Source organism: Prinia subflava, chromosome 3 (genome assembly GCF_021018805.1).
Source record: "Prinia subflava isolate CZ2003 ecotype Zambia chromosome 3, Cam_Psub_1.2, whole genome shotgun sequence".
Classification (NCBI taxonomy): Eukaryota; Metazoa; Chordata; class Aves; order Passeriformes; family Cisticolidae; genus Prinia; species Prinia subflava.
In genome coordinates, this window is record NC_086249.1 from 81,652,359 (window position 1) to 81,676,772 (window position 24,414).

Genomic DNA, 24,414 nt, shown 5'->3' on the forward strand with positions numbered 1-24,414 from the left:
TCTTACCCACATTGGTCAAGGAGGCTGTCATTCAACCTCCCCTTCTCTTGGAGAAGGAATTCGTAACAAGGGCACTATTTACAAAACATGATCTTGTGTTTACGTTTACGAGTCTGAGAAGCTGCACACTTCTACTTTAGTACGAATGCTCAGCAAACTAGGAAAACTCATGGCAACGCATACCCAGCCCCTTCACACTTCATCTGACAGAGCTGCTGGCCAGCCAGCATGCTCACAGGCCCAGATAATGAACCATGATGCACTCCCTGGCCTTTCTTCAGAGCCATGGATGCAGAACAGGCTTCTAATGGGAAACACCCAGGAGATGTAGGAGCCATTACTACCTGTCAAGCTGTCCTGTGAGGTCAAGGCAGAGTACAGGCAAGGGAGACAGAGTACAGGCTAGGAATTTTTACCAGCAAAGAATTTCCACAAAAGATGACTCTATTTTCCCATAGCCTTTTGCTGACTTCACATCTTAACCTGACTTCACACAGTTATTTCTTTTCTGAAGAGACTTGCTAGGAAATGGCTAACCAAGTTCATGGTACAGAGTCCACTCTCCTGAACATACCTGCCAAAGGTAATAAACCTGCAAACAGAATGGAACCATTTAGGTTGGAAAAGACCTCAAATGTCACTGAGATGAACCAGTAAACCCAGCACTGCCTAGTCTACCACTAAACTATGTCCCTAAGCGCCACATCTATACCTGCAGGGATAGTGATTTCATTACTTGCCTGGACAACTTGGCCCAGTGATTGACAACCCCTTTAGTAAAGAAATTTTTCCTAATATCCAATCCAAACCTCTCCTGGCACAGCTTGAGGTCTTTTTTTCCTCATCCTGTCACTTGTTATGTGGGAGAAGAGACCAACTCCCACCTGGCTACAGCCCCTTTCAGGCAGTTTAGAGAGCAATAAGGCTCCTCCCTGAGCCACCTTCTTTCCAGCCTTAACAACTCCAGCTCCCCCAGCTGCTCTTCCATAGCACTTGTGCTCCAGACCCTTCCCCAGCTCTGTTGCCCTTCTCTGGACACTCTCCAGCCCCTCAGTGTCTTTCTCAAAGGGAGGGCCCAGAACTGAACACAGCACTTGAGGTGTGGCCTCACCAGTGCTGAGCATAGAGGGACAATCCCTGCCCTGCTCCTGCTCGCCACACTATTGCTGATACAGCCAGGATGCCCTTGGCCTTCTTGGACACCTGAGCACACAGTGACCCACGTTCAGCCACTGTCACCAGCACCCCCAGGTCCTTTTCCACCAGGCAGCTTCCCAGCCACTCAGTCCTCCTGCCTGGAGCAGTGCAAAGGTAGCTCTGCGTAACAAACTGAGATACTGAAGTTACCTGCAAGGTGTAATTTCTTTTTATCCAAAGATGTATAGCACAAGGAAAGGATGAAAAAAGCTGCAGATGAAGAGAGTTAAACCCAGGTTCAGATAAAGGAATCCAGGGGAAGCTAAAATACAGAACTAAGAACAAAAGACCCAAGGAAAGGGCAGAAAGGAGGCTGTTGTCTGGTTAAGGAGAGCTGTACCTGCCAGGCCTGGGAAGCACCTTTAGGTCAGCCCCCAGCCTACATTCTCACACTCACTTTCCCTCAGGACATGCTGGGCTAGCTAACAGTATGGCACATTTAGGAAAACTGCTTTTTAAATGCATGTAATGTATGTTTGGGTACGTTAGAGCCCCCACCTGTATCCAGGCTCCTGCTGTTATTTCTGTCATTCCACAGAGGCTGCTATACAGTTCGTTCTAAGGACGCTGAATTGCCAAGATCCAGGTTTCCCAGACATACCTGAACACAGGTGCTCTATAGAGGACATATGTTAACTTTGCTACTGCCTACATCTTCAACACTTCATTTTCCAGGAAAAAATGTTTAACAACCTCTGCCCTGTGGGTACAGGTACACTCAGGCAATATGACCCCAAAGAATCAAGTGATTAAAGTGGGCTGCTCAGCCAAATTCTATCACCAGTTACTGAAAAGCCATCAAACAGCTATTTCACTATGGAGAAGTGATTTCCATGCTGACTCATAAAGTAACTGCTTACCTGTTTGGTTCAGCACATAAAAACTCCCAGTAAGAAAAATTTGAGGAAATCAAATGAAAAATGAAGACCTGAGAAAAAGAGCCATAACTACCTGGCCTGTCAGTCTCTCCCAAAGCTTTTGAACCTCTGAAGCCACTTGCAGACCAATCTGGAAAACTGAAAGTCTTCAGGGATTGTGCCATTCTCTGTAGGTTCAGGGAGGTAAGGGGTGGGTTGAGATTAGCAGCTGGATGAGGGACAAACCCCCACCCCCACAAGCAGAAAGGCAGAACCAAGGAGAACCCCCTCTGAGTACTGCTGCTTGAAATTATTTGCAGGGGATGACAGTCAGGGACCAAGGGCATACAGCACAGAAAGACAGGCTTCATAATTTCCACTGCTGTGGAACAACTCATTTTTAATTGCTAGACCAGAGTAACATGGCCAAAGAGTTCTTAGTCTGTTACAATTAAGAAAAACCACACATATCGGCACTTCTAATTAACATTGCTTCTTGAGGCAGAACCATTTCAGCCATCTTCAGGGCTGAACCACTGAACCACAACATTTGGGTTCAGAAAGGGCAGGCAGTAAAGTCTTACTGCTTCCTAACAGCTACTGCACACTACTGCCAGCTTTCAGTGTGGATAAAGCCTCTTTGGCCATTACCCTTCTGTGAAGCACCTATTTCTTTTTGGTTTAGAAGTCTGGTAAGATGGATCTCATTGGTCTCCATATACATACAAGTTGAACTACAAAATGAATGGTATAACTAACACTAATAAACCAACCACAAAAATAAACTCAAGTGCTACATTCTCACAAAGGCTAAGAAATTAATACTTAATATGCATCAAAGATTTTATTTGCATTAACTGAAGATTCAAATATTAAAATAAGTCTATATTAAATTATAATATTAAATATGCTTTAAATACGATAAACTAAACATGTTTCGTTTCTAAACACAAAAGGAACAAAAATAATTCAGAATGCAATACAATTCATGACACCAGAGGACAGAATAAGGACTTTTAATATGTAGTTCCACAAGCTGTCACCTCAGAGCATTGTTTACTTTAAGAAGTGGCCTTTAAATGATGCACAAACCCCATGTTACATAAACTTGGTAAGGTATCTCTCAAGAAAATATTGCTCAGTTAAATTCTAATTTATGTAGCAATCAAAACTCCTTTGGTAACTCTTTTTCAGATTGAAACCAGTAGACAATTTGAAAATAAAGAGTCTTGCAAGTAATTACCAGAAAAGGTGTCTTCCTTATAGTTACAGTTAGCTAACAGACCTACAGTGTCATTCACTCTTTCATTCAAATCAACTTACATATGTACAATATGTAACAAAGTACTCACAAAATCCTTAGCCTTTCAAGACAAAAAGTTATGCTTTCCCAATACTGAGACGATAAAAGTATTTTTTAAAAAAGGTTTTGTTTTCCTTAAGTGGAGCACGCTGTACAGTAGGTTCCCTGGATGTTATTTTCAAGGCAGAACTAAATGTTACGGCAATTACAGAAACAGTGAAATACACCTGCTGCCCTAAAATGAGGTAGGGCCTCTTTGACTCAGATCCAATCTTTGCCACCCTAGCCAGCAGAAGTAGTAATAATAGAACAATCCATATTTTAGCTAAATAATCCAACAGCTAAGTACACACATGAATGCAGTTGTCCTCTTGGCACTTCAAGAATCTCACTTCAAAACCTGATTTATCCAAACCAGACTGAAGTTTCTAGTAACTTGAAAGAAAATAAACTGAACACAAGTTTAAGGGTTTTCATGGTGCAAAACTTCAGTGTATTTCAACAACACTGCTTGTACATACATGTTCACCAAGGAAGGGATTTTAAAAAGTTACCCAAGTTGTTACTGTAGCTAAAGAGTGCAGCATTTAGGGACTTTACGTATGCAGTTAGGAACACCTAGATGAAGAAACCAGACTTGCACCAATGACAGAAGTACTTCTCACACAGGTGATTTTACCTTTCCATCCAACTTCAATGACATCGTTAAACAGAACTGTAAAACTAAATTTTGAAGAACCCAAGAGAACAAAAGATTAACTAAAGGAAAAAAAAAAACCCAGGACATTTAAAATTAGTAAGGAGTCTTGACAAAGGTGATGAATTAACATGTCATTTTGCTTCTTTTCCACAGCAGTGCATGCAGCTGGTTGAATAATACACATCAACCTGAAATCTGCTAAAAGGAAAGTCTGGAACAGCATAGGTATTTGGTGTCCTGAAGATATATGATTTTGGTTTTTATTTTTTCATTTTTTAATTTTTTTAAATAAAATTATTTCTTCTCCTTTATGCAACATAGTGGTACTGATTGGGGTTGTCTTTGTCTCTCTCCATATAGTCTCTGTCAATGAGAGATTCAATTCTCTTTTTCAAGTCTCCAGGCTACAAGAAAAGATGAGATTAGTATAACAGTTAGTCATACAAAAGCAAACATACCTTAAAAAAATACTGCTAAAAACTACATAAGAAATGCACCATAGTATAGAACTGGAATACTACTGACTCCAACTTATTTCTGTTCACACAATACCCTAATTTTGGGGGTTTAATTCTATGATATTTCACATTTCTTGCTCTTATAGATAAGCTGAAAAGAAACATGTATTACATTTACTTAGGTAAATCTAGGATGGTCTGACAAAAACATAGGTTACCTTTACAGGAAATTTCAGTTGATTGTACAATTCAGAAACAAGAAGATTATGACCAAGAGTCTTCCTCATCTTCATTATCCGTACAATAGCAGCATCGATCTGATATTGCCTGTCCTGAAATACTCTTTCAGTTGTGCTGACCTGTTCCTCAACCTAAAGAACAATACAACACCACAAATCATATCACCTTCTGTTGCTACTTTTTATTAATTATATCTCTATAGTCACCCTTCACAATAAAATGAAACTCATGCATTCTTACTCATCCTTGAGAGAGATGCATGCATTACTGCATTCTAAGAGGTATGTGATTTCAGAAGTGTACTGCTAAAGCAAGTAAAAGAGAAAATTAAGGATAATGCAAAGGAAAAAATGTGTCTTATTTTACATTATTTGATAAATTAAAGTAAATCTTAGAAGCTGCCTTCAGATTTTTGAGAGAACACATAACACTCAGACAGCCCAAATACAGCAGTGTTTTGTGTAAATTTCTGGGAATTTAATATGCAAAGAGAAAAAAGAAACAAGCCAATGTTAATTAGAATATGTCACCTTGTGTCAAGAATGGGGATTCAGACACAACAAAAAAAGGCTTGTTTTCACTGCAGAATCAGGGATAGCCCTGACTTTTATAGCTCTCTTCTCTGCTAAATATAGAACTGACATGGTGACATTTGATTTTGTGAGTTCAATATAGTACCAACACTTTAGCAATACCACAGAAACTGCTAAGATGAACTGAAACATCTACACGATCCCTTTAGTTTAATATACAGGCATTTAAATTTGCAAGCACAGGAAGCAACTTAAGTTATTTTCAAATTCAGTGATTTTAAAGTCTTAATTGCCCGAGTCACCTTGACTACTCTAAAAATTAAATATTAATTTCTTTATATGCAAAAATACAAGAGATTATATCTTTCCATATGGGATACGCAGATAAACAGTTAATACATAAAGTGAATGAATGCAAAAAGCACGTACTGTTTCTTTCATTTGAATCTGGTTGATCTTTATTCTAAACAGCTTATGCTTGAAATCACCATTAAAGATGAATTTATCTCCATCTTCGACATCCTTGCCCTTTGGATTTTTAATCAATACTCGTGCTTTTCCACAAGCTAAAGACTGCAAGGTTCTTCTTAATTCACTGTCCTCTGTGAAGGGAGGAGATATGGGGGAAAGCAGAACAAAACATTAACATCAAGTGTTTTATGTGATTAATGTAGAAATAAATTGAAAAGCTAGTGATTTTATGTTAATACTTTCTTCCAACTAAGTTCCAATTAGGAAGTAGCTCACAGTGCTCAAACTTCATCTCCTCTTTCACAGGTTAAATGCTGAGAGCATGCACAGGATTATATACATCAGAAAAATGGATTTAGGCTCATCTCAGTGAGTTTTCTATCCAAAAATAGGTTCAGAAAATGTTTCACATTAACACAAACTTAGTTTTATTGCTTTAGTTTTTTGTCTGCTAGAAACAGGGCTTTGGAAAACAAAATGTCAGCGTATGACAAGAAACTCAAGGCCACCTATCTTAAGATTTGATCAGTGTTTTTATCACACAGAAAAAAAATATATAACAGAATAAAAATACAAAAATCTAAGTTGACAAAGATGTTTTGTGGGAGGGTAGAGCTGATAGCTACTATAGTCAAACTTCTCTCAAAACATGAAAGTACTAGACAGAAGTGTGTGAGGAAATTTATATCTAGTAATATTTTAGGCTAAAAGCATTTAAGCAAGAAGATCATTAGAATGTTTAAGACTTCATTTTATGTTGCAAAGTCTTGTATCAAGATTTTGCATTGAAACAGCCTCTGCAGTGTCTAGAATACTTCATTCACAGCATAAAATTATCACTAAATGTGCTGGATCTCCTGAGCAGAGTTTTAGTCTAAAAACTGAAAGAAAGATTTTGCAATCTAGTGAAGTACAGCTGAGTAAAAGAGTAACACTGTTTCTATTTTTAAAATACTTAACCTTTTACACAGAGCAACCTTTTCCTCTTTTTAAACTTCCAACTCCTATGATTTCTAAAGAAAAACCCTTTAAACAATGTGGGCTAAACAGGCATTTATGACGTTTTGAGACATTCTGTGTGTTCCAACCTCAGTAAATGCAGATTGTTGAGATGTGTTTTTGTCCAAACACAAGGCTGCTGTTAAAACACCGGAGCTTTGCATGTGAAGCCACAGGAATGAACTGTATGCCAAAGGGAAGGAATTTACAAATACCTATCAACCCCTGAAGCAGAAGTAAAAACTACAGCTCCTAGAGGCTTCCTTGACAGGGCAAGAAAAAAACCAGAACATATTTTGATAACACATCTCAAAGCAGCACAATTAGAAGGTGACCATTCTTTCTCCAAGTAACATTTTATGCAGTTTCTCACTGTCCTAATGTACCAGGGACAATCTCACTAAAGAGGCTGATGATAATTTATTGTAACAGTGATTGGAATACACAAGTTCCAACCATGGCCAATTAATCCCTACAAGAAAAATGGAGAGGACCTTGCAAATTTACAAGATCATGCAGTGACATGACAAAGGGGAATGACTACAAACTGAAACAGAATAGATTAGGTATTAGAAAGAAATTCTTTATTGTGAAGGTGGCAAGGCACTAGAACAGGTTGTCCAGAGAAGTTCTGGATGCTCCTTCCCTGGAAGTGTTCAAGACCAGGCTGGATGGAGCTCTAAGCAACCTGGTTGAATGGCAGGTGTCCCTGCCCAGGGCAGGGGGCTGGAACTAAGTTATCTTTAAGATCCCTTCCAATCCAAGCAATTTGGTGATTCTATGCTATTCATCCTGGCCTCACAGGAACCCTGTGGACCATGAGCTGTCCTTACTACCTAAATTTCTATACTATTTCTCCAAAGCAGAGAGAAATACAGGCATGGCACTCAGTGCAATTACATATAGGTAGTTCCCAACTATAAATTCCAGACACCTCACTTTAAAAAAGTTCAGTTCCTTATTTTGTGCTATAATGAAATGGATTTCCATGCAGCAGATTTTATCTGCTGCTGTCAGGCAGCCAGAATGCAAGCTCCATGGGACAGCAATCCAAGATGAGAAAGCAGGATCTGGATCAGGCTTGCATGCACCCCTGTTTGTTCTGTAAACACTGCACTCCAACCTAATGAGCCTCTTCAGACTATCCTGATGATTATTATCACTGGCATGGATTTTCTTCAGCTCCCTCACCAGTAAGGGAAAGGATGACTAAGTAACTTGAAGCACTGACACTGAGACAATGGAGCACCCAAGCTGTACTTCCTTCTGCAGTGCATCATTCTGAACCACAAGCATTCTTGGTATCCCCATTTTAGTATTTTAGTAAATATATTACAGTATTTTAGTACTTGTAAGGGCTCAAATACTCTTTCAGATACTACTGTATTATCTCAAGTTCTAGCATGTGAAGGACTACTGGGTAGAAGCTGCTGATTGATGCAAAATTTGCAGAGTAACGATTACAGTGTTTTGGCTGTAACTGTTTCAAGAGAGTGTAAGAATTTGGGGGAAAAAAACCCAACCTAGAATACAGAAACACAGAAGAGGGATCCTGCAGATAGTTAAAAAGAAAACGGCACTTTTCCTCAGTTTTCTTTGTCCTTCAGGTTCAAGTCAGAGTCAGTGCAGAGTCAGAGAGCTACAAAGCACACAGCCAGCACACACTCTGCTCTGAACAAATCAGACCTGCTGGGAAGGGGCACCCCAGTGACAGGAATGGGCAACAGGCAGGTGAGCTCTCAGAATAGTTCAACTACTCTCTTAAATCACCCCCAAATGACAGCATTCTACAACAGATCATTTTCAAAATACAGTATGTGAAACTGAAAGGGAGCAAAAATAATTTCTACAGTCTTTATCACCACTTAATTTTAAAAATTGCAGTGATACATTTTGTAAACCTAATAGATTGTCAGTAGTACCACACGCCACACAGCTCTAACTAATAATTTTGTGAAGCATCCATTTTACACACCAAGAAAATACACTAATACCTGCCGTGTGTCTTCCTCATCTCTTTTTGTGTGTGCATGCTATTGGCACAAAGTTTGTCCTAATGATCATGACAAATTTCTTAAAATTAGGCCTTCACATACCAAATCACAATTGCTGATCACTTGATGAATAAATTTAAGAATCAGAAAGTATTCTTCCTACCTACCTACACCAGTAGCCATTTTAATTTCTTCAAAACTGAATTCATCTCCTTCATTAAACATCAGCAATACTAATGTCTGAAAGAGTGATACTTGAAACTCCTTCTTCCCCTAAAAGAGAAACAACAAATAACAGTAATATTCAGAGAATTTTCTATTGTACCCCCTACATTTGGCAGTTACAGAAAGTATACATTCACTTTTCTATTTCTAGAAGAACGGGTATGCCTTTTAGAATGCCTGGCACACAGGAGAATCTGCCTGAATGTAGTACTGAAGAAACAGAATATTCATAAAACCTCTTTTTTTTTTTTTGCTCCTCTAACATTAACAATACAATACACAGCAGAAGCTTTTTAGAATGGCCTGGTATTTACTTCACATCCTTCACTTCACTTTAATTACAATATATGAAATTTTGCTGTTGTGGCCATCAATAGTGAATTTGTCTGTAATTGACTCAAGTTAATTTTCACACCGAATTAGTAAAAGAATTCAAGGGCTTTTTGGTCTTTGCTCTGGGTCAGTGAAGCTGCACTATTACAAGGCAAGATACTGCATGAGACAAAACAAAACCACATGAACAAACAGTGAAGTTATTTAACAGTTAAATAATTCAACAAGCATTTAAATTTTAACCACAGCCATCATATGACTAACACCCTTCAGTCTCTTTCTGTATGTCAAGCATACTAAAAAAAGGATTTCTACAATCAAAACAATTCCAAATTGAAGATAAGTGCTGTGTTCTTTTTCTTGCTATAATTTCTTGTTTTATTATAACTTAATTTATTTGAATGAGCAACAATTCCTATCAAATTAATATTACCAAAAGAGATCACATTGTTGTCTTGTTAGCTAGATAGTATTTCAGTTTAATAATAAAAAGCCTACTTTCTGTACAAAATAACAGTATTGAATTGTGATTGTTCCTCCACAAAATTGTTACTACCTTTATAAAAAATACAACATATGATTAGATTTCCAAATAATTCACTTAAAATTTAACCTAACAGGCAAAGCATTACGCAAGCAAACTTACTTCCTTAAATTCTGCCTTCAGGACAGCATGCCCTAAAGTGGTCTGCCATTGAAGTTTTCGACCACTGTGTTTTCCCAGGTAGAAGGTTTTAAATACTTCTTGAAGCTTTATCATCTGTTAAGAAAAGAGAAAAACCACTACTATTATATCAGTGCAGTGATACCAAATGATTTCACATTCTTTATTCTTCTCAACCACGTTTTGTAATAGGTTCTTTTAAGGGAAAAACTTGATCTAAAGAGCAAAATTTTGCTCTCAAGTACACTGGTACAAAAATAACTGAATTCTCCTTGGGTTTTTAATTTGCTTGTTTTGTTTTAATTAACAGTAAAATAAACTTCCTGTAAAGAGTTTTAAACCTCAAAAGAGACACTGGTTTTGTCCCAGACTTTGAATCTGACCTAGGAGTCATGGGACAAAAAGCATCCATCTCACACCTTTACACTGGGCTAGTAAAATCTGCTTTTAAGTTCTTCCTGTAGTTTGTGGATGGAATGGAACTCCAGTCCAATTCCAATACTCTATGCCCTCTTACTTCCAAATAAGGGGGTTCTACCCCTCCATTTTCATGAGGTGTTGCTCAGGCTGGATCCTTCAGTAGTCTACCATGGAGGAAAAAACACTTCAGGAACAAGAGTACAAGAGTTTCTGTATCTTCCAAACTGAGTGGGAACCCCATTGCCACCTCTGGCCTCTGAAGTGCCTCCCACACCTCCGATCAAGCAAGGTATGGTAGGAAACAGGGACTCCAAATACACGTTTCAACCTAAATCACTCCTGGAAGGAACTCTGCAAAAATCTCTCAGCTTAGAAACCATCATTTTTCAGGCAAATATTATTTAAAGGCAGGGGCTGGTTTTCTGTGACATTGCAGGGAAGGGAGGAAGGATCTTTAAAAAAAGGAACAATATGCAATAATGTAACTATTGACTAGTTCAAAGTGTCTAACCAATGTAATTAAAGATTGACTAAATTAAGGTGAACTGACCAATTGCAAACTTTTAAGTAACTGACTGCAATTCTAAGTCAGGAAATGGTATCATTATTATTATTATTATTATTATACAGGTAAATAACCCCTCCATCAAGTGAAATAATCATCTGAAAAAGGTGGATTTTATCCACTACATTTTATTTTTTGCAATTCTGGAATCCTTAAAATTACATAAACCCTTAAATATCTAGCAGAAAAACATTAAATGAAGGGCATTAATGCACCCTTTGATAATGACTTCATTCTGTAAAGTGCATTTAGAAGAAGAATTCAAACACATACCTCTGAATTTAAATGGACTTCCATAGGTGTATAAGTTGGCCAATATCCCATAGTTAATATATTTACTGTCAGGTCTATATTTCCTGGGTCACTTTGGTTCTGCATGTACTAAAATACAAGAGACAAAAAATATTCAAGTCTATTATCTGCATATTAAATTAGAAAATGTATATACTTAAATTAGAAATTTAGGATTAGTATAACAATAAAAAATTCTTCCTCGGTTGGACATAGTCTACCAGGATTTTGAATAACTATGTAATGACCACTTCCCCAACTTCAAAACACAGCAAGCAGTTGGGAGTACAAAGAAAATATCAATATGTTTTGAAATATCCTAGACCACTGTCTATACATGGTGCTAAGGTCAAAGAAACTTTAATCACATGCAAATGATCCAAAAGAAAAGAAAGCATGGCAAGAACTGTAAGGTCAAAAGGATCCCCTTGAGCTTTTACATCTGTTAGACCAAACTTTTTCATATAATTGGATCAGAGCATCAGTCAAGCCAGACTGCAAAATCTGGGACAGAAGAGTCACTGTATTTTATTACCAGTATTGTCCTAGCTCAGATCTCTATTCCAGCATTCTGACTTCAGTAAGGACCCAAAACAAGCACCCAGAGAGAAATGCAACAACAGGTGAGCAGGTACAGAATTTCCTGCGAGCAATTATCAGTCACTAACAGGTTGGAAATTCTGCGGCTGAGACATGCAGTTTCTGTGCACTTAGCAACCTTCAGCGGGTTTCTCTGGTGTGGGCCGTTCACAAAAATTAATCAGATCAGCACCAGCTCACAGAATGAAGGGATACAGACTTCCAAGGATGCCAGTCAACTAGATTACTATGTGGTACTTAGACTAATTTATTTTAAAAGGAATCAAAAAAACCCTGTAAAATTATTGTATAAAATAAATAAATTCTGTTGTATAAAGAGAACACTAAGTAAACACTATTATTATGACTGGGACTTGCTCAAAAGCTTTTTTGTTTAATTTGAGCTTAATCCAAAGGATAGCTCCATTAAATGCGTCCCCATGACCGTGGAAAATTTAGTATACAAAGAAAAGCTAAATGTACCTGCTTGAACTGTACCATGACATCTTTGGACAGTTCCATGTCCTTGAACATGCCCTCCAGTTTGCTGGTGAAAGCAGCACCACATTCTGTCACAAACAAAAAAGGCAAAGATGCCACAATTACAAAGAAGCACAGAACAAGTGGTAAACATTTAACCTGACACAGCTGAGCCACACTACCAGGTTACAGAGCACCCACAAATAGGTACATTTTCAGGACTTTGCTCTTCTGTAGGTACACTAAATAAACCAGTCTCATACTTAAGTCAGCCTAATAGTTCTTGCTGAGTATAATGAAAGGTCTGATACATATATATAAATACACCCTCCCAAGTATTTAAGAGCTGTCCAGCTATTACTTAAAATTTGGCTTGTCACTTCTTAAAAGCATGAGAAAATAAGGATTCCAAATTTGCATGCCAAGGAGTAATACAAATTTAACACATCTGAAGACACCTACCATGTTTAAGCTTTGACAACATGGACTTCTCAGCATCTACTGATGCACTTTTTCCAACCAGCAGTCTTTTAGCCAAGTCTTTCTTATAAAATGCCTCAAACACATCTTTCCCTGTAAGGAAATTAAAACAAAAAATAAAATGAAATGAAATGATACATTCTATCTGCATCACTACCCTTCAGGTCTGTGACACAAGCCTTTCTCATTAAAAGCTGATTAGCAGAACCATATTTATTATGCAGCAGAGAACAAAAACATGTAGACATTTTGGGGTTTTTTATATTTTAATAATTTTTAACATATTTTGCAAAATTTTTTCTCATTTCTTTTTTATTTCTGCCCCAGGAACTTGGGCTGCCTTGTATTTTCCATTGGATCAGCTGCAAAATACATGAAATTATGCTGGGATCCAGAAGAACATTTCCCCTCAGCTGGTCTGATTTATTAAAAAAAGAGGGGGGCAGAGAAGGTCTTCTGTGCATTAAAGAATATACATATAATATACATATATATAAAATATATATTTTAAAAGCCTTAGGGAAAGAAAAATTAACAGAAGTCTTCTCACAAGGTTCACCAATAGTCTTTTGAAATGAATGAGTCATAGAGATACCCACAAACTTTCACACCTTAAACCCAAACTTCTCCCTATTGACAGGGCAAAGATACCAGCAAGGTGTTCCCCTTTCAAGAGGAACACATTTACTGTAACCCAAGCCACTACTTGTGGTGCCTACAGTAGCCCCTATTGTAATTCCTTGCAAACACCTTTCAATTGAGTGCTTCTTAGGACAGTCTTCTTCCTTCCTCATTCTGTCCTGGTGATGTTTCATGAACCAGCTGCATCAAGATATTACCAAAAAGGCCAAGGCCCAGAAACTACCTACTAATTATCATCTGCTCTTCGAAGAGCTCCTAGGTACTAGACAGCTCAAAACAAAATTCGTGCTTTTAGCTCAGTACTACAAAAAATATGAAGAGAAAGAGTTGGTGAAAGTTTCAGATGAACAAAAATGAATCTCTTAGGTTGACAAGCTGCAGTACAACTGTTTTCATTCACCATCTCCATCTGACAAAAATGATGCAATTATGATTCAGTTATGCAAATGATACTACTTTATGACTTGACTGCTTTCCCATCATATTACACTTGTTTGCAATTTTTATGAGGAGAGAACCCCACAGATCTCAGACAAACTAATACAGAATTGGGTAATTCCTGCTATTCCACCCAGCCCAGAATACACATTCCACTTCCCTCAGAACAGTGACCATGCATCTATACTGGATTAGACCACTGTTTTTTCTGATATCCAATCAAGAAAAAAAAATTCCTGACACATTCAAGTATTTCGCTCAGACAGAGACACACATGAAGGAAATGCATTTCAAAAGCAGTGAAACTGAGCAACAACACTTTTTCCTATAATTCTGAGCCCTCCTCTGTGTTCTTCTCAGCTACGATGAGAAAAGAGAAGTCAAGAAAAGCTGCTGGGTTTTCAGGTTTGGTAGCTACAACATACATTAACAGACAGGAAAGAGAAAGCTTGTACTGACATTAGAAGAGAGGTTGTCATTACAGGCATGGTTAATGCATGTTAAAAATCTTTCAGCAACACCTCTTCTCTTAGGTCTCCCCTCACAAGACTCTGAAAGGTCTGTAACTTGCCAATCTGCACAGAGCTATTTGTCCTCCCTGGTATATTTATTGTGCTCCTTCAGGTGTAACACAACCTGAACTAAAGACCAATTTGAGCAGAAATTCATGCTGAAAAAGATCTCTTGCATTCAGAGGAAAGCAGCCCTGCTAGTAGCAAGAGGAACAGTTTTAATTGCATCAACAGTGAACTGCTGTTTCTTACCATGAATAAATCTAAATATGATCATGATTTTGTCAAGGATTCTTTCCAGCTCTTCATCTGTTGCTTCTTTATTACCAGCTCTTAACTTGGAATCCACATATTTTGCTACAAATAAATAAAATTAAGTAACAATAAATAAAATTATCTAAAAAATAGATCTAAAATAACCAACTTAAGCATCTCCTGGTTGAAATATTACTATATGTTAAATACTACTACATGTTAGAATATAGGATAAGTGCTAAATTTTCTATTTTCTCTTTTCCCATCCCTATGTTCAGTGCAATGACAGAGCCCTACTATATTACTGGAATATAACTGGAGCCCTACTATATATAATGGAAAAGTACTGCAAAAAGGAATAGTCCAAGGCAAAAAATGAATACAGTATAATAATTAAAATTAATGCATTAGAAATTTTGTCTTATAGTCATACAAGCACATTATTTGTTGAAAGACAATGTTTTGGAAGTGTACAATGTATATGAATGTATTTTATGAGAAACAGAAACAAACAACATGAAGAGGACTATATTTTTGTAGACCTTTACCATGTCCCTCATGCTCCTTGGTAGGAGCATATTAAAATTTAAACAGAAGCAATGCATTCAAGTTAGTAGTTTCAGAATGCCAGAAATAAGGTTAAGCCTTGAGTCTAGCTAAGTATTTATTAAGCCACATTAGTATCCTTACACAACATTCTGTGTAAGAAAAAAAAAATCTTTGTGGCAGCTGGAATACCATGATCCACAAATGACAACAGCCCATATCATGGCTTGAACCTGTATCACTGTGTTGTGCAATCTGTCCTACATAAAGCCGATTTTAGAAGGAAGACACAAAATAAGCCAAATAAAGGCAAAAGAATGTACACAGGAAAAACAAATAATCGAGGAACAGGATCCTCTCCTGGTGTAAAATGCCCCAAACTCCAGTTTTTCAGCAGGCAAAACTGTCAGGATAGCTTTTGCCAGATCAGGGATAAACTAAATAACAGTATTTTTAAAGTATTTGTCATTATCTTTCCCCTTAATAAGCACAAGTTCTCCTGTCAAGGTAGTGGGGTTTTTTTTCCCCTCTATTAAAACTCCTTGAATCTGAAGGCTTTAAAATTGTTATCCCAACTTCAGCCTTCAAGGCAGATGGACGGGCTGTACTCACTCCTTTCTGAGAGGTCCAGAACACCCACAGAACTCCTCCTCTACCACCACAGGTAAAGCCAGTTCCCCTTTGCTTGCCACAGCTGCGGCTCCCGCTGGCCATTTCCTCCGGCGGCAGGCGCGGTGCTGCACTGAGCATTGTTAGCACCAGGCCCGTGCAAGCAGCAGAGCGCAGGGACGGGGGCCATGCTGCAGCAGCCCCTGACAGCACACCCAAGCTTCAGGGCCACCACGCGCCCCGGCTCACGCCTGCCTCGGGCCCAAAACCTCCTGAAGCACAAGGCACTGCACCGCTACTGCACTAGCACACTCAGCAGCATTATCATGCTTTCTACAGATTTTTGAAATATTTCACAGAAAAACATTTGTGTACCTATCAATTCTGCAGGCTTATTTGGTCTCTTGTTGATAAATGTTTCAAAGGACTCCTTCATCAAGTTTATAAATTTTTCATTTTTCTGAAAGCACACTTCTATGATATGGTCCACTTTATCCTTAAAATCTAGTAGCTCTTGCACCATATCCTTGTCTTTTTCAGGATTAACCACTATTGTTGTCCCAAAGTTCTGTAAAACAAACACTTTTGATAGTAAAATACTTTAGAGTGCTACCTATCTCCCCCAACAGAATTATTTACCCTTATAAAATATATCATTAGAAAAAGGAATTTCTTACTTATGACTGAAAGTTTTAAAAAAATGAGATGTATTGAAATTTAAAATAAAAACTAGACACACATTAATGGATTTCAAACATTAGTGTTTGATTTAAAGATTATTTACATTTAAGACAAAAGTAAAAAAATAATAAATACACAGTAGACATGACTATGACGTGCAAGTTTACAGTGAGATACAGAACCATGATTCATGTAAAATAAATTAAATGGAAACTGCCTCAGAAATGTTAAGTAAAAAGGAAAACTTTGCACTATTTTTATTAAACCAACTAGAGAGCTTACTTGATTAAACAGGTAGCAAAAATTTAACTGCTGCTCAGCCCTGAAAGGTTTCTCTTTCATCAAGGGCTCTAAACCAAAATGATGCTAGCTAACTTACAAGGAAACAAAACTTTCTCATGCACAAGCAGCAGACACAGACTTGACTTTCTCTTCCTGTTCTTAAATTTATTATCTCAGAGATAGAACACCATTTGTCTAATGAACCAAAATATCCTGTAAAGGAGGATTTTCACCTACTGGACAATTTATATTTGCTTAGTAACACTGATCAGTGCCCTGGACAGAATGATCAGTTTTCCAAGGTGAGAAAGAGGAACATCTGCACAGCAAAAGCAGAACACTATTCAATCAGTATATTTTCATCAACTGAAGTATGTTAGCCAACAACAGTAAAAAAGATAGGGGGAAATCCCTCTCCAGCCTCAGAATTTCCACTGCATTATCTAATTAGCCACTGTCATCTTTCATGGGCATCTCTCTCAAGTACCATTTCAGAGTAACTAACACTGAACACAAGGCTCCCAAGGTCCTTGGATTCAACACAGGTATCACAGAATGGTTTGACTGGAAGAGACCTCTGATGATCACCTAGTCCATCAGATCTTCCACTTGTCAGAATTTCCCCATCATTAACACAGCATTTGGGTGCCTCACAGTCTGTCAGGGACATTCATAAATTGCAGGGCTTTCCCCCCATTCTGCAAATGGCAGACAGAGATACAAAAAGCCAAATGGCACCTCTGAATTCACAAAGAGGTGACTACAATGGATCACAGACCCTAACCACAGTAACTTGGCTCACAAGATAAACATTAGAAGCTCTTGAAGCCTCTCTTCATTGTCACACGATGTTTGGAAGGAGCAGATTTACTGACACTACAGAAAAGGTTTTCTAGGTTTATTGAGTGTGTACAAAACCATCTTAAAGCCGTAAGAGGTCTGATTCTGTGAGATACAGGGTATGATGAACCGATTTTGCAACTTGTTGCTGTGAAAGGAGAGGTTCCTTTCCCTATTTTCTACCCATCTTGAACTCCTGCTTCTTTCCTTGGACCAGCACATGGACTTTTCTGTAAGTCTCTTTAGCTCATGAAACCAGGGATTAAACTGACCTTGTCCAGGTATTGTGGTAAAACAGATGACAGGAGAGCCTATGCAGTGGCAGGCACCACTAGGACTAAGGGAGGAGCATGATCTGAGAGAAAGGCAGAAGAAAGATGATCCTCCTCAGCCACAGCACCAACATTTGATTTGGCAACACCCTAACAAGCAAACTCCACCTGGGTCCTGGGGGCAGAGGGTAACCCTGTTCCACTCCCATGAGCTGCAGCACTGGTGGATCATTCTGAACTCCAGACACTGATGTGCAGAAAAGGCACTTCTAGAATTAAATGATGTTGTGCACAGTGTTGTGAACTTCTAGAATTAACTGATGTTGTGCACTTAGCCCTGAAGGCTGATGAACACATGGGCAGTTGAGGGGAGAGCCATGACAGTGGGAATTATCAGCTCCCAAGGAGAAAAATCTTCTGTGAAACTCTCCTGCCTTCCTCTTGCAAGAGCACTAGAGTGCAAGCTCTCTGGGGCAGCATACTATATGGCTATTATGCCGAACAAACAAACCCAAGGCATCTAAATATGACTGACAGATTATTTTCAACAGGAGCATTCCCTTCCCAACAGCTCTAACACCCATCAGCATTGCTGTAGGTTGGTTACAAGTAGCACTGCCTAAGCTGCAGAAGAACAGCAATATCTGATGTTTCACTGGTTTTGTAGGTATGTAAACAGTTGAGTGTATTTGCAGCAAAACAACATATAGTACATCCAGCATAGTCTAAACACGTGTATGTGGTTTTCTTCAAAAGCAATGCAACCAAAAACACCCTGTATAACGTTCAAACCTATAAGGAAAGCAATCTCCAAGTAGAAATTTAAAACCAAAGCAGGTGTTGCTGTTTCTCATCATATGACTATTACTGAGGCAGAATCATTAACATCTCTCCCCATATTTACTTAACACAGAAATTTGGTGATACATCTGTATGTTATTTTTGGCTTTGACAGAAGAAAACTGTAACAGCATAAATTTTTACATTAGCAACAGATCTTCGAAATACCTTGATGTATTCACTCCAGTGTTGCAAAAGGATCTGCTGCCCCCCTTTTACCCGGCTGAACAGCTGGTATGTCTGGGTCAAATCTGATATTCTGTTCTCATCGAGGAGGCTATCAAGTCCTAAAAAGAATTAAATTAGAAAAAAGAGCAAATTTGAATACAGCTGCATGAATAGAGTTAGAAATACATTAGAGAATATACTAGTATTTCAACTGAAAGGCCTTCCTAACCAGGTGATGATCATAAGCCTTTTGCAGAATGGTTATGAAGAGGGCTTGACTCAAGGGTATGTATAGTTTTATACACAACCTCTAAAGAAGACAGGAAGCTAAGCAAACTACCCTAAATTTAAAGTAATGATAAATACTTCATAAGATTTTTTTTTCTGTGGAGCATGGTGAGCCTTGTTTTTAGATTAAGAATATGCTGGGAAGTGTCTAACCTCCTACCAATGGAATAACACAAGATTACAAATTCCTTTTAAGCTTCCATTCACCCTACATGCTCTGGGCTAGCAAATAGAGAAGTGAAGCCCAAGCAATTTAACAAGCAAATAACTTCATACACATTTTTCCATTTGAGAGTATGACAAATGTAGTTCCAGTGCAATCAGAAATACTACTTTGTCTGGTGTCAGCTACAGAGGCTTTAGTAATACCAGAGCATAGCATCCAAGATTGATGACATTTTTTTAAAAACAAAAAGCTTGGTTTTACACAGGTTGACAATTCACACCATCAGTGTAGCTGACACTGTACAACTGTCCTACTTCACCAAACATATTTCACTGATGCTAATTTTAAAATTATATGAAAAATTGATTTGCAAATCACTACCAAATTATCCCATATTCCACTACATTCTTCAGCTTAAAAATGCTTTCACTGTGTATTGTAACTTACATGCACGTTCAGAAAGGCAAGCAACGTTCAAGAATGATGTTAGGTAAACCTTTGTTGGCTATTTTGAGATTTCCTAAACTTCTGAGATACCAGAAGAACAGACATACTTTAAATGTAGGACAATAGACTATGCAGTCTCAAATAGAAGGTTTTAGTGCTCTCTTTTTATTGAACATGGAATTAAAATCCTGGAAATCAAAGAATCATGGATTGGAAGGGACTTTAAAGATCATCTTGCTCCAATCTCCAGCTGTGGGCCGGGACACCTTCCACCAGACCAGGTTGCTCACGTCTCCTTCCGGCCTTCCAGGGATGGGGTATTCATCCCAAATTCATCTCCCCTTCCAGGGATGGGGTATTCACAGCTTGTCTGGACAACCTGTTCCATTGACTCACAACCCTCATAGTAGAGAATTGCTCCCTAACATCTCATCTTAGATCTCTCATTTTTTAGTTTAAACTATTCCCCCTTGACCTATCACTATCTGCCCCCTCTTTGAGTACTGGAAGGTCACTGTGAGGTCTCTCGGGAGCCTTCTCTTTCCCATGCTGAATAACCCCAGCTCTCTTAATTAAGAAATGCCCATCCCATTCAACATTACCTCTTATTCACTTAAAGACACCAATACACTAACTGCTTTATTATAACCTAGATCATAAAATATAGCCTTCTCTCTCTAACATGAGCTGTGTGACTGAAAAAATATTTAGTCACACATTTGATAAACAAAAGGGACATGCAGCAAAGTCCTCTCTGATAAAAGGCTTCACAGAGCTTCCAGAAAGCACTGTCATAGCCTTGGAAAAATCTATTGTACTCACAAAAAAAAACCCAAAAAACCCACCTCTAGATATGACTCAACCACAGTTACACTAACATAAAGAAAAAAAAGGTTTTTTAACACAGACCCTGCATTTTTAAGCTTTTTTCTTCTGTATCAAACTGACTACTTCACATTCCTTGACTTAATGAAGAAAACCTACAAAAGACTCCATCATCTTCTACTTGAACAGAACACTAACATGTCATAAGCAAATCAAAATGTGTCCTAGATCAAAAAAATACAGAAAACGAAGCAAGTCAAGTGATGATGGAGGGTTTTCAAACTATTTTTTCCACTGGAGACATAGACTGCAAAAGCTGATCCAACAATGAGTCCTGAAGCACAGTAACCAGAAAGCCAGAAAAATGTAAAAGTCTCTCTGTATTTACATGGATGGCTCACACACATTGTAAACCAAGAAAAGGTTCAGTTTAAAACAAGATCACATACCTCCTGTTTAAGCCACTTGATTAAAAAGTGTATCAAAGGAAAAGTTACCTAATCATACTTGAATTAAAGAGAAAGCAATATTGACATATAGCAGCAAAATATAATTATTCTTACATTCTGTTTGTAAGTTTAACATTAGCTAAGATAAAGTGACCAAGCTTATTTCTATAAATGGATTGAAAATAGTGAAACAACCTATTCCCAGGGTAGTTGAGAGAAAACTGATCATAAGTCATCTTTAAAAGGGACAAAGAAAGACATAGAAAGGGTATGTATAACATGAAAGTGTTAAACATGGCTGTGATGGAGCTTGAAGATACTGGACTACCAAGGACAGCTGTGTTGCAACATAAAAGAAAACACAGATCTACGGACAATTTACTACATGATCTAAAACCTAAAATACGGCTACTGCAAGAAAAGGAAGAAAAAAATCATTTAAAGCATTAAAAGATCAAGGAATACTAAACAAACCCAGAAATTCAGGGAAAAAGTAGATATTAAAATTTAAGAGGAACAAAGAAATGGCAATTTGAACACGCTAATGTCTGAATAAGGACTTCCAAAGAAGGCTGCAGTACCTGAAATTGCCAGACAAAATGTACAGACAAAGGCATGTGAAAGCTCATTGCCTCAAATGCTGCCAGTTCCACTAACACACACTTCTTAAACTACACAATCATGAGAATATGTGAAGCTATTGCACTTGAGCTGTGTGATTATTACATAAAAGAAGCTACAACAGTAACTGCAGCTCTCATTGAGATGTTTACGTAATTCTAGGAAAGAAGCAGTTCCAAAGGTTTTAATTCCTAAGCCCACTGCTGCAAGTCAAAGGAGATTGAGAAGCTTAGCAACCTTTACAAATATGGAATTAGATTTTAGACATTTCTTTCCAAATATACCATTTACTTGTCACAGTGAGGGTAACAATCACAGGATTGGCTTTCTGTGTCTGTGGAATTTTTTTTCCCCATGGCTAATATACTTCCTAAGTAAAAGCTGTGGAATTTATAGCTAATGCAGAGTATGAGAATCCATTGCTAATCAAAGACTATATTAAATTAAAAAAATACCTTTTTGCAAAATAGCTGATAAGTGTTCTCCTAGTAGCTGCTTCTCCACACAAGCAATCAATGGTTTCCTGAATTAGGTAAGAAAAACATATTACAAGCATTAGAGTATATAAAGGAGCTGCCTTCTGTCAGTGTATTGGTGCATAACTTACATTATAATGCAAAGAAACCCCCAAATTTTCTACTTAGAGGTTACAAAATAAGACAAAAACCATCACACGATATAAGAAAGACAACAATAAACTATGTATGTAATTAAAAAATAAAGATAAAAAAATTGATAAAATGAAATTCCTTACACAGTAGAAGATGCTTACACTGCAAAACTCAATACAAATCATAACTGGAAAAAACTCATACTGAATTCAGGAAATAAACAAGCAAACAAATCAAAAACCTCTAAGGGTTTGAACTTCAAACCAAAACAATACACACTAGTTATATCCAAAAAGCTAATTGTAAAATTTTCAGCTAATTGTGTTATGTATGTACACAAGCCTAAATTGAGCTAGAGCCACAATACATAATTTCGCAAAAAATTTGCAAAATAAAAACTTCCAAGAAGAGATGTGCTCAGCTTGGATTGATGGAAGCCTGTCCTGTAGGATACACTTTTGCTAAAATGGAAGTGTATCTTTGCTAATACTCTCTCTCCTGAAACAGCCCATCAGTGACCTGCCTGACCTTGCATACAACACACCAGTTTGGGTCCTTTCTTTGGAAAGGCTCAGAGAAGGAAGCAGCAGCTACAAGAGATAACTGCACATGTCAAGACTCTTTTCTGGGAAGGACATTACTTAGGGATACCAGTAACAGGCAGGAAAAGGGGTGAAGGGAACTGACTGATCACTTTTCAATGCATGAACTGGGGTCATCAGTGATGGTACAGGGTACTAGACTTAAAAAGAGGCACTTTATCACGTGTGGAATGCTCTGCCAAAACCTGGCACAGACAGAAAAAGTGATGTAAACCCCCATCAGAGACTGCAAGTACTTCAGAGATACAAAGACACAAACCACAGCAGGTTCAGAGAATACACCGAGCTGAAAAGAGGCAGGCACCAGGAGAGTATCAGGACATCACACAGACTTCCTCTGTTTGCTCCCTTCAGTGGTCATGAAGTGAACATGGAATACTGTTTAGACAGACTCCTGTTTTTAACACATATGGCCATTTCTATGGTACTTTCCACATGCCCTGACATTTCCAGCTACTGCTCTCTGCAGTTGCTGCCTCTTTCCAACAGCAGGAGCCAGGGTTGGATGAAATACCATCCCTTGCCCTGGAAGACCTGTTCTGAGTACAGCAGAAGAAGGGACAATTTGTCTGCTTGAGGCCAAGAGGCAAAGCACTAAGTCCTGGCAAGCAAACAAAATAAGTGTTTATCTTGACTAAGGAAGGAGCCATACCTTCTGTATGAGCACAGGGCCATGTACCTTGGTCATCTACTGACTGACAAGGACACACACTTGATCTGGTCAGCTGTCCAGAACAGCATGTACTGCTGGGCTGAAAGAATCCCTCCGTGGGCTGCAACAATAACTCCCAGATGTTGTTTGAAGTATTTGGAATGGTGTTTCACACCATGCTTTTGTCCTAGAAGTATCATTTCCATCTCAAGATCAAGCCAGTTGCAACTAAACATCATCCTTTCTGCTGTTTTCATGCACACACAGAGAAACAGTATGACCTCAGGAAAAATCAAATGCTCTCATTTTAAGAACTGCTGTTTCTTAATGCAAGGGAAGGAAATTAGTGTGAACCCTCCTAAAAGTAGGTTTCAAAGCCTTTAACTAAGGGTGAGATTCAATGCAAGTCCTTGATGTCTATCTAGACTGAAAATGTAATGGTGTCAATCTGGTTTCTAACCCAAACAGTAAATAAATACATATATTTGCTATAACTTTATAAACAGAAATAGTTCCACATATTTCAATATGAGTGATTTTACCAGAAAAAATCTAGTCACCGTGCAATCAGCATTTACAGGAAGCAGATCCAAGTTCAAGTATTGTATGTGTGACACGACACGCAACACACATACATGTATATATACACATCTATATAAAATGTCTGAAGAAAATAATACATTTAGAAGATAATTTTTATTCAGTTATCCTTTTGACATCAAATGAAATGCCAAAAAATCCTCCAGAAGACAAAACCCAAAAAATTTAATGTCACGTTCTTAAATAAAGAAAAAAGTAACAGCTTACTACAGGACAAATTATATAAATTATATTTGAATTTCTGTAGTGTGTCAGTTCCTGCAGAAAATGTGTTAACCT

General features: G+C 37.9%; 1 protein-coding gene across 1 annotated transcript in view; it reads right to left on the reverse strand.

Moving 5' to 3' along the window:
- Positions 1-2,872: 2,872 nt before the first annotated feature.
- The window catches only part of CUL4A (cullin 4A), a 34,074-nt gene continuing 12,532 nt past the window's right edge, over positions 2,873-24,414 (reverse strand). Inside the window, exons 9-20 of the mRNA XM_063392737.1 lie at positions 22,126-22,193; positions 18,875-18,993; positions 16,167-16,359; positions 14,634-14,738; positions 12,772-12,882; positions 12,313-12,398; positions 11,233-11,340; positions 9,957-10,070; positions 8,920-9,025; positions 5,718-5,890; positions 4,734-4,886; positions 2,873-4,461 (exon numbers count right to left, since the gene is read on the reverse strand). Coding sequence (XP_063248807.1) covers positions 4,366-4,461; positions 4,734-4,886; positions 5,718-5,890; positions 8,920-9,025; positions 9,957-10,070; positions 11,233-11,340; positions 12,313-12,398; positions 12,772-12,882; positions 14,634-14,738; positions 16,167-16,359; positions 18,875-18,993; positions 22,126-22,193 — 1,432 coding nt within the window. The 3' untranslated portion in view covers positions 2,873-4,365. The remainder of the gene's footprint in view (positions 4,462-4,733; positions 4,887-5,717; positions 5,891-8,919; positions 9,026-9,956; positions 10,071-11,232; positions 11,341-12,312; positions 12,399-12,771; positions 12,883-14,633; positions 14,739-16,166; positions 16,360-18,874; positions 18,994-22,125; positions 22,194-24,414) is intronic.